Here is a 13,495-nt window from a genome sequence, read left to right as displayed (position 1 = left end):
TCAATTTTAGCGCCGCGGATATAAGAAAGAGGTCTAGCTGAGTCAATGTTGATGGTTTTGTTGAACATTTGTATTTCACAGGAGAGAAACTATTTAAAGAAAGCTATTAAAATAGTCTTTGAATCTAAATATACTTTCTTTTTGTTGATTTTACATTCATTCCATGATTTTACTCAAGTAAATATATGTTACAAGCTTCGGGTAGAAAAATGCTATTTTTAATCTAGATTAATCTAGATTAATTACAGAAAATTGTGAGATTAATTAGTAAAAAAAAATTATCTATTGACAGCACTAATATATATACAGTATATATATATATATATATATATATATATATATATATATATATATATATATATATATATATAGTACATTCGATTTATAATGCACTCTATCTGGAAACCAAGTCTCAGAGTGCTACAGAGTAAAAACAGACTTTAAAAATATTAGGCAATTAAAGAAACAAGACATAAAGCATAAAAAAGGGATAAAACACAAGGCATGAATAAAAGGTTAAAACTAAGAGAAGGCTTTCGTGAAGAGGTATGTTTTTAGTCCTCTTTTAAAGGAAGCAGTGGTCTGTGGTGCTCTGAGGTAGTCAGGGAGGGCATTCCATAGGCGAGGAGCAGCCGAGCAGAAGGCCCGGTCGCCCATGGTGCGGAGCTTGGTCCTGGGGGGAATGAGGCGGTTTGTGTTGGCGGAGCGAAGGTTACAGGTGGAGGGTTCTGGGGTGAGGAGATCTTTGAGGTAGGGGGGAGCATTTCCGTGGATGCATTGATGGGTCAGAAGGGATATTTTGTATTCAGTCCGGGTGGTGATGGGGAGCCAGTGAAGTGAGTGGAGGATGGGTGTGATGTGGTCGTACTTATGCACTCTCATCTAATATATATATATATTCCTGCTATACTGTATATGATATCTGATTGATCTCTTATTAGTGATTATCATGATATCTGACTGATCTTTTATTAGTGTACATACATCAGATTAGCATATTACTCAGTAACTTCATTCTACAGTATATATTCCATTTAATCACTTGTTTACATTTAATCACGCTGTATATTGTTTATGCGCTGTTACCTTGCACTCTGGTTAGATGACTTCTTTTGCTTGTGCTGTACGATGACAATACATGTTATCTAATTCTAATCTAAATCAGGAAGTGTAGAGATACTGTTGTGTCCTCTGGATGGCACAGGGAACAGCGTGGCTTTTCATAGAGAAATAAAAGGGTATCGATTTATTTGTCCTTCTCCATATCGATGCATTTTTTATTTATAATATCCAATAGTCCATCCAATACAAACTGCCATGCATGATAAATCAATAAATACAAGTTATTGATGCAACCTCTGCTATTATAATGATCACGTTGTTCTTATCTTAGGTTTTGTATATATCTCTGCATGCATGAATTTGTACTTATGTATGTACTGCTTAACTCATTCAGCGCCAGCGATTACCCTCATCCCTGTAGTCAATGGGCCACGCTAAAAGTTATACATGTTCTCATGAATACCTTCACGCGTTATCCCGTGGTGAATATGAGTATAATTTCGGAATGATCCAGGCTAATTCCTGGGAGGCTGGCTATAGGGCGCAACGTGAATTCTACTAAAACCATTGGCGTTTCGTCCCTGGACCCGCTACTATTTTCAAATCAAATCCCTATGATAGAAAGAAAAACGTCCCTGGACCCGCTACTATTTTCAAATCAAATGCATATGATAGAAGGAAAAACTAGTATACTCGTTATTGGCACTCAAGCGATGGCGAGCAATAACGAGTATACTTGTGATTGGCGCAGAAAGTGTTAAAGGTAATATAGATAACATGTTTATGTAGACTAATGTTTTTTTTCATGATTAGATAAAAGATATTTTAGAAAGGTGCGAAATAAAGGTATTGCTTCCCCCTCCCAAAAAATATTGATTGATTAATTTATCATTTAAAAATAAATGTGCGGATCCAAAATTAATGTTGTTGTTGCATGCATGCATCTCCTCCATGCTTCCCATTTCCCCATGTAGATTGCACCTGATTGGATAAATGACTTGCTGGTGCTCTAGTGTGACATCTAGTGGCTGAATGTTATCTATAGCACCTTTAAGTATCTGTTTGTAATGTGTGTTATTTATTCAACTAGTCTGAGCAGTCCGTTCTCCTCTCCTCTGCCTTCCTCCAGGACGTCAGGGCCGTCTGTAGCCGGGCTGGAGACCACCTACTCTGGAGGAAACGGCTTCTCCACCTCCTACAACAGCCAGCGCTGGCTCAACCTCTACCTGTCTGCCTGCAAGCTGCTGGACCTGGCCCTGGCCCTGCCCTCAGAGAGCCTGCCCCAGTTCCAGATGTCAGTACACATGATACGTGTGGAGCTGCATGGTCCATATTACCATTCAGTTCAGCTCAGCTTCAGGATATGTTTTTTTTTTACACAGGGACACACAGGCTACGTTTACACTGCAGGCGGAAGTGGCCCAATTATTTTGCTCATAATGTGACTCAGATCAGTTGTTTTAATGACAGGAGAAATCACATGGAATCTGATCTTTTCAATTCTGATTTGGGCCACTTTCATATGTGCTCCTAAATCAGATACAGGGCAGATTTTTTGCAATGCGACCTCAGTCTGAACAGTCGTATCAGAATTCATGCAACTTTTACGTCACTCTAGATTCACTAGACATTCATCACAATTCTGTGAGTCACTGTGAATACAAACATGGAAGAAGGCTGTGATGCAGGTGGTCAGTGAGATGTTTACCTTATATGTATTTGTGGTGATACTTCTGTACAAGCAAAACTTGAGGGGACATATCATAACCAGCCTGTGTTTGAAAGCATATTGAAAGAAGAAATGTCTCTTTCACCTCCTAAATCTAAATTAGCTGAGCTCCACTGCACATCAACTTGTAAATTAAACCATAAATTGTGACCTCCCTTCTGTTTGACAGTGTTATTCCATACCAATATATTCCATATATATATTAACCATTCATTCATCTGCTCAGATATGCATCTTTATCATTGTCTCTATTAGGGCTGCTGGATTATGGCAAACAATCATAATCACGATTATTTTGGTCAATATTGAGATCACGATTATTTAATGTGATTACTCATTGACTTTGGAAACATACATTTATTTAACTTTTTTAAATAAATTCATACCCTCAATTAGGGCTGCCGCGGTATTGATGTTTTCCTTACCACACAAATTTGCGAAATATTTCCTATCGCCGCGGTTACAGCAAAAAAAATTATTAAAGAAAAAAAGATTTGAATGCATTTTTATTTATTTTTTAGTCTACTCTTTATAGCATATAGCCTGCCTCTAGTCTAAATGTCTATCTTTAGAGGATGACTTTGCAGCATGAATATTGTTTGGGATTCGTCAAGCACGCATTCGTTATTGAAAGTGAAACACGGATTCGAAGTCTCCCCTCTGGTCTTGCGCCGTTCACTCTGTGTCGCGGGCAGGGGTGGTAGCGCCCGGCGGTAACCCCCCCCGACCCTTTCTTCTTCTTATTATTATAAAGTTACTACTTATGATTAACAAAGGCATTCGTTTTGTGGCATTAACGTTATATAGTTACACGTTCAATAACATCAGCATATTTACCGGACCATAGCAAGGCAGAGCTTGCGGAGTTGTGCCCATTCTGCGGTCTGTTAATAAAGTTTCCAATCAGACAAGTGTATAGAACGAAGGGCTTTTATTATGACATTCGTTGCAGTAAAATCATTATGCCTCGTTTAGTACTCCTGAGGAGCGATGGTAGTCCACTCCGGCGGGGAGCTAACGTTATTAGCCTTGTTGTGAGCTCTGATCAATGGCTGACATTCAGGAAGTAAAAAACAAATACGCGCTTGCCGATTGGTGGTAACAGCAGAGGCGGGTGCAAGCGGTGTGACGTAATTGGCAGAATCGACTCAATCAAAATTGTTGCATTGCTTTGGTTGAGAGTATTATTATAAAAAACAGCGGTGATGCGGTATTCAGCTAAACTCTGCGGTGGGCGTGATGTAACGGCGATACCGCGGTAATGCGGTAACCGCGGCAGCTCTACACTCAATACTGCCTCTGAGCTGTAGAACATACAAGGGAAATTAAATTATACTAAATAATCAAATACAATTATAATTGTCTACAATATTGCATCATGCCACTTCTGAAAGATTATCATGGCAAAACATGTCTTCTTAACAGTGGATTTGTACAATAGTTCTTTATTATTATTTATTATCTTGTTTTCATAATCGCTGCAAGCCATAATTTTTACATGTGATTACATGGATCCTACCAGCTAATCACAACGTCACAGTGTTTGAATCCAGCTCAGATCTTTGTCACATCATGTCCTCCCTCTTATCTGATCTCCCCACCCTGTCTAATGAAGCCCTAAAGAACAGAAGAGAACACGGTAGATCAATGTGTGTCGTACCCGTGTCTCACCACAGGTATCGCTGGGCTTTTATCCCTGAGGCGTCGGATGACTCGGGCCTGGAGGTGAGGCGTCAGGGAACCCATCAGAGGGAGTTCAAGCCCTACGTGGTGCGGCTGGCCAAGCTGCTGAGGAAGCGGGCCAAGGTACGTCTCTGTCTCCATGACAACAACATAGTCTGCTGATGGAGACAAGAGTTCTGTTATTATACATCCAGACTGATTACTTATTTTGAAAAGGAAAGAACCTGCATCTAAATCTGAAATAGTAAACCTCTTTTACAGATTCTAATCCACATAAAAAATGCCCCCACACTGTCGATGTTCAAAATACCCTCCTTTTGACACAGCCTTTCCCTCCTAAACTGTTTATATTTGTTACTATATAATCCCACCATGTAAAGCATCTTTGGGTACCCAGAACACTCATGTAAATTATTATTATTATTATTATTATTATTATTATTACTTATACTTGACAGTTCATACATACCGCACGTTTTGTATTTGGGACGGTTCCTCTTCAGTTGGTGTGAATAAAACTGTATTTTGGGACAGTTGTGAAATGTTTTCTTTTTATTGAAAACACCTGGTCACTCAGTGAGTTCTCTGATCATTGATTACAAAGACGGGTCCTAGTGAGCCGAGGGTTTCTGGTGCTTTTAGTGAGCTCGCTCTTAACACTTTCAGTGCCAGCAGGGGGCGCATGATTTAATGCTTGCGTGCCACCACCCACTTCAATGATAGCGCTCTCATATTTGCTAACGCATAAACTACATCTTAAATTATGGCTATGTGTCTAATCTGGCCGTCGCTTATCAATGACTTGTTTGCAGTCAACATTGTCGAAACGGATTGTTTTTTTAATCGGTTAATTTCCGTTTTATACCATTTTGAAAAACGCTAGTTTTTTTTAACGTTTCAGGAAAATATAAAGATTCTGTGATAAACGCCCTTTACTGGAATATTCTGGAATACACAAAAAACATTGTCATTTTTCGGCCTATTTATGAATCGTTTTCAAATAAACGCTAGATTATCGATAGTATTATGTGTACTTATGCACGCTATAGAAGCGGGCTGAAAAATCGATTATCTCATTTCCTGATCAGCACGCACACACACACACATAGGGCACACGTTGATATCTCTGTGAAAAAAGCTCTGATTATCCTAAGACTGGTAAAATAGATTCCTTACCTCAGATCAGATGTTCTCCAAAAAGATTATTCCAATTCATGATCGCTGTTGTGAAGGGCCAGATTAAACCGAATATATATATTTATTATATATATATATTTAATTGTATTTGTATATTCTCTAATATTCCTTGATATCCCTTGCATATTCCTTGTACAATATGCATTGAATATCCATTCTAGCCTACTGAACATCCCATAATAGTCTCCATTCTACTATTGGTCGAGACCTTGGTGCCAGGCTGCCATACCCCCCAGACCCAGTTCAAACGTACCGCTCAACATGTACGAACAAGTCCTAGTTCCGTGTAGGAATCTGGCTACCGCACCACTAATGGGACTATTTGTTCATAGTGCGTATATATACTGCGCTACTAAAGTAGGACTTCCTTTTCAGTCCAGTTTCTTACCCTCCAATAGAGTGACAGACGTAAAGCCTCCCCGCGACGCCACGTGTGGGAGTAAGGCCAAGTTCGGCCTACCATCGGTATTGAGACATCGTGTATATTAATATTTGAATAGTCATATTTGGCACTATATCGTCGAGTTGGACGTAGTCTATTAAGCTAATAATAGTCTGTTAATATATAGTGCTTCGTGCGGTGAGAATACTACCGTAGTCAGCACCCCATCGTTTCGGGCAGAAAACTGGCTGCTTATCCAGGATGATCGACCCCATGTGAGATTGCACCCGAGGAGCCCCAGAGCCGACGAGCGAGTGGACCTGTATACCGGATTATTCTACCGACGACAGCCCGCCTTCCCAGGCACGGATTGTGCTTTGTATACGTTGATTATTCCATGGATAAAGACCCCCGACACTGCCGTGTGTTGGAACCCCCCCCCCTGGAGAGGACGCAAGGTGAGGAGACGCTCTGCAAGACGAGGTCGCTTCACGTCTCTCCTCCGTGGACCGGAGGACGCCGGCCCACAAAGAGTCCACCTGCTTTCATCTGTGGTCCAAGGATCGCCGGCGCATTGAACGGCACTACAGTGGGTTCACCTGGGATACCCTTGGCCGAATGAGGCAGCCGGACTCTACCCCCCCCCCTTTCCTACTCCTGTCGGCTTACAAGCGACCGGATTAACCCCCCCTAGTGTATCCAGCCTATAATCATTAAAGTATCATTGCTGTTATTCCTTAACTATTCCAGGTCGTATATGTACCACCTGCGCCTTCAGAGATTGGACATTCTCTATTGATATACCGACGAATACTCTTGCCATAAAAGTGCATACTAATTCCCATTCATAAATGTGATTGATTTGATTAAGTGCTTGCTCTACACACCATCGCTGTGTAGAAATAAAGACCTATTTCTAATTCGTACATTTGTGTTGGATCCGTTTCATCTACGTGACAGTGTTCATCATAATATATTTATGCAGAGTACTGGGTGGCCGAATATTAAGTACAAAGGTAGTGGTAGTAAGTATCATATCTAGTAATACAGTCAGGTAATTGTACCCCTCAGTTACAATTGGTCCTTCGAGCCGGAGGGTAATTAGTGTAATATTAATATAGTGTTATTAATATTGAAATGGCCTATGATGAACACTCCACGAAACGATCCTCCTAACCAACGCCCGCAGCGCGAACGACGGCTCCCTCAGTACTTAGAGGCTTACGCTGTCAGTCAACAACCTAGTCTTCTACTAACAGTAAACGCGGTAAAACTAGAAAGTAAAAGTATGTCTAACCCCAACGCCCAGACTACCCCGACCATAGAGGCCCCTACGGGTTCTAATGTAACTGACCAAGTTCACGGTGGGGACCAGTGGGAACCAGACATGACTTCACACCCCGCCAGTACTGAAGAAGTAGTCCCTGATGAGTCCCGGGAGGAATACAACGCTACCGAGAGAGAACTCGGCACGGAAGAAGACGGGGAGAGCACCGTGGAGATAGAGCTCCAAGGCTCCGCAAGGAGTACCCCGAGGGAAGGCTCCCCTATACAACCGCCTTCTCCCAGCGAGGCAGAGAGGACCCTACAGCAGGCCTTCCTCATCAGCCTGAACGCCGCTGCTGAACGCGACCGACTGCAGATCCAGCAGCGGAGCGAAGAAGAGCATATACGTCTAGAAATAAGACGCATTCAGAGGGAAGAGAATGTGGCCCGAGACCGAGCAGACAGCCAGCGAGCAGCTGCTGGTGCTCTACGGGACGCAGAGCGCGACAGACAGCAAGCGCAACTAATAGAACAGCTGATCAGACGGACAACACCCTCTCCCTCCGCCAGAGGCTCCAGGAACTCGTCTAGACACACCTCCAGGGCGGCATCCCCTAGCCGAGTAAACAACCCTGAACTTGACCAACAGACGAGGTCTATACCCCCCACAGACCACCTCCCCCCACCGGTCCAAGCGAGACCTAGCAACCGGGAAGGAGCAGCATATCCTGTGGAGAGGCTAAACCAGAGACTACAAGCACTGGATGACCTAACTGAAGACGAAGAGGAAGAGGAGGAGAACCACGCCCGACAACAGCACAGTACTCTACCGGACCAGGAGGTCCGGTACAGCCCAGGCTATACTCCCGCGGAGCTGCGCTACAGACCCCCGACTCTATACCCGGGTGAGCACGACGCACGACCCGCACCGAGGAACAGCACCTGGACAAGCGGGCCATGGTACACTGCCGGTACCAGCCCATACCAAGGAGCGGGAGGAGACTCGCCTAGGAGGCCTTTCCCCCAACGCTCGCCGATGTATCCACAGTCAGCGTCATACATTGGCACGCCTATGGTACCCGACTTCACCCAAGAGAACCGGGCCCAGTATACAGAACTCCGCATGTGTCTGGAGACCATGTTGGTGGATGTATTGGATGAACGCCACAAATACGCCATCCTACTGAAGCACTTAAAGGTACCCCGCGCACATAATATAGCGCTCGCCTACGCGACTTCCACCACCCCATACACAGCAGCGCTGGTAGCATTGGACCAGAGGTATGGGCGCATATGGGATTACGTGATCCAGGAGATCCGACACATCGACCGCTTACCCCCAGCAATAGACAATCGAGCACTGGACGACCTGTCCATCAGAGTGCAGTCCCTGGTAGGGATGTTGGGAGCGCAGAGAGAGAAGGGGAGGCATGAACTTTACGCCAACTCAAATGTGGAAAGGATCTTGGAGAAGCTGCCGCCCGCTCGACAGGAGCGTTTTAGGCGGCAGAGAGACCACCGAGACCCGAATGGCCCCGAACCGAACCTCCTCGATCTAGCAGACTTCCTGGCGAGAGAAGTCAGCAGCCTACGGCTAGATACATTCGGACGGAGCACCCCTGGCTCCAGAGAAGGAACCAGACGACTAAATGATGGAAGAAGATCGGTGACTGTGATGCACCAATCGGAGTCAGTACCGAGCAGCAGGAGCCACAGTACCCCCTCCAGAACGGAGAAGTGGAAGATAGTGTGCCCCTACTGTGAGAAAGAACACTGGCTAGCGCAATGTGACTCCTTCCCCAAGCTGAACGCGGAGGAAGCAAGTTAATGGATAAAGTCCAACAAGCGCTGTTTTCGCTGTGCGCGCTCACACATGGCAGCCGAATGCCGCTTAAAGAAAAGGTGCACCAAGTGCGATGGAGCCCATCTGGACATACTTCACGACAGTAACAGACGGCGCCCTTCACCCGCACCATCCAGCAGCAAAGCGAGCGTCATGTACATCGATCCCGCCAGCAGCAGTGGAGCCCGAGTACTCCTAAAAGTAGTGCGCGTGACACTAAGCTACCAGAATAAAGTCCTGGACACTTACGCCGTCCTCGATGACGGGTCAGAGAAGACCCTTCTGCTCGCCTCCGCTGCGGCCCAGCTAGGGCTGCGGGAAGCGAAACCCAAATGACAATTCGGACAATAAGACGAGATTTGAAGACGATAAAGGGCGAGAATGTCTCATTCTCTATCGCAGCAAGCGGCCAGCCTGAGCGACGGTACCAGATTACAGACGCTTTCACCAGCCAAGAAATAGGACTGTTGCGGTACACATACCCCGTCGCCAAGCTGATGGAGAAATATGCACATCTGCGCAAGTTACCGATCCCGCTCATAGACAATGCTATGCCGACCCTGTTGATAGGCTCCGACCATGCAGACCTCATTGTCCCGATAGACCGGGTTCATACCGGACCCCGAGGCTGTCCTGCAGCAGTCGAGACCCGTTTGGGATGGACTCTCCAAGGCCCGCTCGCCAAATCTCTCAACCGAAGTACAGCCACTAGATGTCTCCACTCCCGAGTCACAGAGGGAGAAACCGCACTCCTGCAACACGTAGAGCGGCTATGGACCTTGGAACAAATGCCCTTTAAGAACGGAAAGAAAGACATTCGCTCTAAAGATGACATTTACGCCATTCACCTCCTCGAGACAGGGACCAAGAGAGTCCCGGTCAACGGCGTGTTGAGATACGCCACGCCACTCCTGCGGCGAGAAGGAATGCCTACTTTCCACGCCAAGACAGACGCCACAGAACGGTACCTGCTGAACACGGAGCGGCGCTTAGCCAAGAACCCCGCCCAAGAGAGTGTATACCGCGCTGAGATTGAGAAGCTCATCACAGCGGGACACGTCACAAAGATGGACATTAAAGAGGCTGACCAGACCACTGAATCGTGGTACGTGCCTCACCACAAGGTCCATCACAACGGTAAAGACCGCATAGTATTTAACTGCAGCTACCAGATCGGATCCCAAAATCTGAATAAAGAGTTACTGCCCGGTCCCACACTCGGCCCCTCCCTACTCGGCGTTCTACTCCGCTTCCGCCAGGAAAAGGTGGCCATCAGCGGGGACATTAAAGGAATGTTCCTGCAGGTGAGATTAGTAGAGGAGGACAAGCCCCTGTTACGGTTCCTATGGAGAGAGAAGCCAGGAGATGAGCACCCAGCCATCTACCAATGGGAAGTCCTCCCCTTCGGAACGACGTGCAGCCCCTGCTGTGCTACATTTGCACTACAGAAACATGTAGCAGAGGACCCAGCAGCGGACGAAGAGGTCCGACACAGCGTAAAGAACAGCTTCTACGTAGACAACTGTCTACAAAGCCTTTCAACCCAGGAAGAAGCCGAGCCTCTCCTGATTAAACTCCGCGCCTCATTGATCAAAGGCGGCTTTGATCTCAGGCAGTGGGCCAGCAGCGATCCGCAAGTACTGCGCAGCCTCTCCTCCGAGGACAAGGCAGCCAGCAGCGAGACCTGGATGGCTACAATCCCGGGAGAAGCCCAGGAGATGACCCTGGGATTGGTGTGGCGATTCAAAACAGATTCGCTTCACTACAGACACAAGCCCCTGACTACGGAGCAGGGAAGGCCGGCGGCGGCGCCGACCACCAGACGGAGTGTGTACACAACACTCGCCCGACAATATGACCCGCTAGGATGTATTCTACCGTACACCACCAGGGCAAAAATGATTGTACGAGCATTGTGGGACAAGGACCAGGGCTGGGACGACCCCATTCCCGCACACCTTGCATCCACCTGGAGAGAGTGGGAGATGGAGCTCCACTCACTCCCAGGCGTTAATATGCGCCGAAGCTACTTCCCACCCACGGTGAGGCCAGAGACATGTAAAATGGACTTACGCGTCTTCAGTGACGCCTCAGAGGTCGCATACGGATCAGTAGCCTACTTGCGGGCCCAAGAAAAGGGGGGAGAGATCTACACAGCATTTGTCCTCGCCCGCTCGAGAATAGCCCCACGCAAGCAACAATCTATCCCACGTCTAGAGCTCTGCGCAGCCCTAGCCGGAGCGCACCTAGCCACGCTCATCCAACGTGAGCTCACCATACCGGTGTCTAGAACAATCCTGTGGTCAGATTCCACGACAGTACTCGCCTGGATCAAATCGGACTCATGCAAGTACAAAGTCTTCGTGGGAGTCAGAGTCACCGAGATTCAAGACTTAACCGAAGAGTTAACCGGAGAAACAGAGTGGCGCTACGTTGATACAAAACAGAACCCAGCTGACATCATCACCCGGGGAATGCCCCTAGATGACCTCACCCGTCGCAATGTCTACAGTGACGGCCCAGCATTCCTAAAGCTCCCGGAAGGAGAGTGGCCCACGCCTATCCCGAGGGAAGCCAGTCAGGAGGAGGCTGAGAACAAGAAGCCTGTGTTCTGTGGATTGAGCACTGTTATCTCCGCAGACCCCAACACACTCCTGATGGGGCGGCTAGATCCCGCGTTACCCCAGACAATGTACCGGCCTGAAGAAGCGAACGGCCGACGAATGTGGAGGTACAGCCAAGTATTAGCCGACAAGTTTTGGAGCAGTTTCCTACTGCACTACCTACCGTCTCTACAGACCCGCCAGAAGTGGGTAAAGGAGAGAGACAATTTGACAGAAGGAACAGTCGTCATGATTATTGATCAATCACTGCCCAGAGCTATGTGGCCGGCCGGCCGCGTAAGCAAAGTGATCACCGGTGCCGACGGCAAGGTCCGAGCAGCTGAAGTGCTTGTCCAGGGTCGCACTTACACCCGTCCCGTGGCGAGGCTCATAGAACTGCCCCGACTCCCAGACACAATCGATGATGACCATGACCCTATAACCCTATGACTTTGTGAAGTTGACTGACCCCTACAGCAAACCCTTATGTGTAAATAGACAACGCGATTAATCTGTCTCTGCTTAACTGATTAGGTCTGGGACCAATCAGGGGGTGGCTGTTGTGAAGGGCCAGATTAAACCGAATATATATATTTATTATATATATATATTTAATTGTATTTGTATATTCTCTAATATTCCTTGATATCCCTTGCATATTCCTTGTACAATATGCATTGAATATCCATTCTAGCCTACTGAACATCCCATAATAGTCTCCATTCTACTATTGGTCGAGACCTTGGTGCCAGGCTGCCATACCCCCCAGACCCAGTTCAAACGTACCGCTCAACATGTACGAACAAGTCCTAGTTCCGCGTAGGAATCTGGCTACCGCACCACTAATGGGACTATTTGTTCATAGTGCGTATATATACTGCGCTACTAAAGTAGGACTTCCTTTTCAGTCCAGTTTCTTACCCTCCAATAGAGTGACAGACGTAAAGCCTCCCCGCGACGCCACGTGTGGGAGTAAGGCCAAGTTCGGCCTACCATCGGTATTGAGACATCGTGTATATTAATATTTGAATAGTCATATTTGGCACTATATCGTCGAGTTGGACGTAGTCTATTAAGCTAATAATAGTCTGTTAATATATAGTGCTTCGTGCGGTGAGAATACTACCGTAGTCAGCACCCCATCGTTTCGGGCAGAAAACTGGCTGCTTATCCAGGATGATCGACCCCATGTGAGATTGCACCCGAGGAGCCCCAGAGCCGACGAGCGAGTGGACCTGTATACCGGATTATTCTACCGACGACAGCCCGCCTTCCCAGGCACGGATTATGCTTTGTATACGTTGATTATTCCATGGATAAAGACCCCCGACACTGCCGTGTGTTGGAACCCCCCCCCCTGGAGAGGACGCAAGGTGAGGAGACGCTCTGCAAGACGAGGTCGCTTCACGTCTCTCCTCCGTGGACCGGAGGACGCCGGCCCACAAAGAGTCCACCTGCTTTCATCTGTGGTCCAAGGATCGCCGGCGCATTGAACGGCACTACAGTGGGTTCACCTGGGATACCCTTGGCCGGATGAGGCAGCCGGACTCTACCCCCCCCCCTTTCCTACTCCTGTCGGCTTACAAGCGACCGGATTAACCCCCCCTAGTGTATCCAGCCTATAATCATTAAAGTATCATTGCTGTTATTCCTTAACTATTCCAGGTCGTATATGTACCACCTGCGCCTTCAGAGATTGGACATTCTCTATTGATATACCGACGAATACT

General features: G+C 46.8%; 1 protein-coding gene across 3 annotated transcripts in view; it reads left to right on the top strand.

The window, feature by feature from the left end:
• dop1a (DOP1 leucine zipper like protein A) overlaps positions 1 to 13,495 on the top strand; it is a 103,874-nt gene that overhangs the window by 88,133 nt on the left and 2,246 nt on the right. For all 3 annotated transcript variants that reach the window (XM_084336427.1, XM_084336428.1, XM_084336426.1), the window contains exons 35-36: positions 2,192 to 2,356; positions 4,468 to 4,597. In XM_084336427.1, the coding sequence (XP_084192553.1) occupies positions 2,192 to 2,356; positions 4,468 to 4,597 (295 nt within the window). The remainder of the gene's footprint in view (positions 1 to 2,191; positions 2,357 to 4,467; positions 4,598 to 13,495) is intronic.

Source organism: Notolepis coatsorum, assembly GCF_963971535.1.
Source record: "Notolepis coatsorum genome assembly, chromosome: 19".
Lineage (NCBI taxonomy): Eukaryota > Metazoa > Chordata > Actinopteri > Aulopiformes > Paralepididae > Notolepis > Notolepis coatsorum.
Note: the sequence above shows the minus strand (reverse complement) of the source record. Positions and strands in the feature narration are given on the sequence as shown.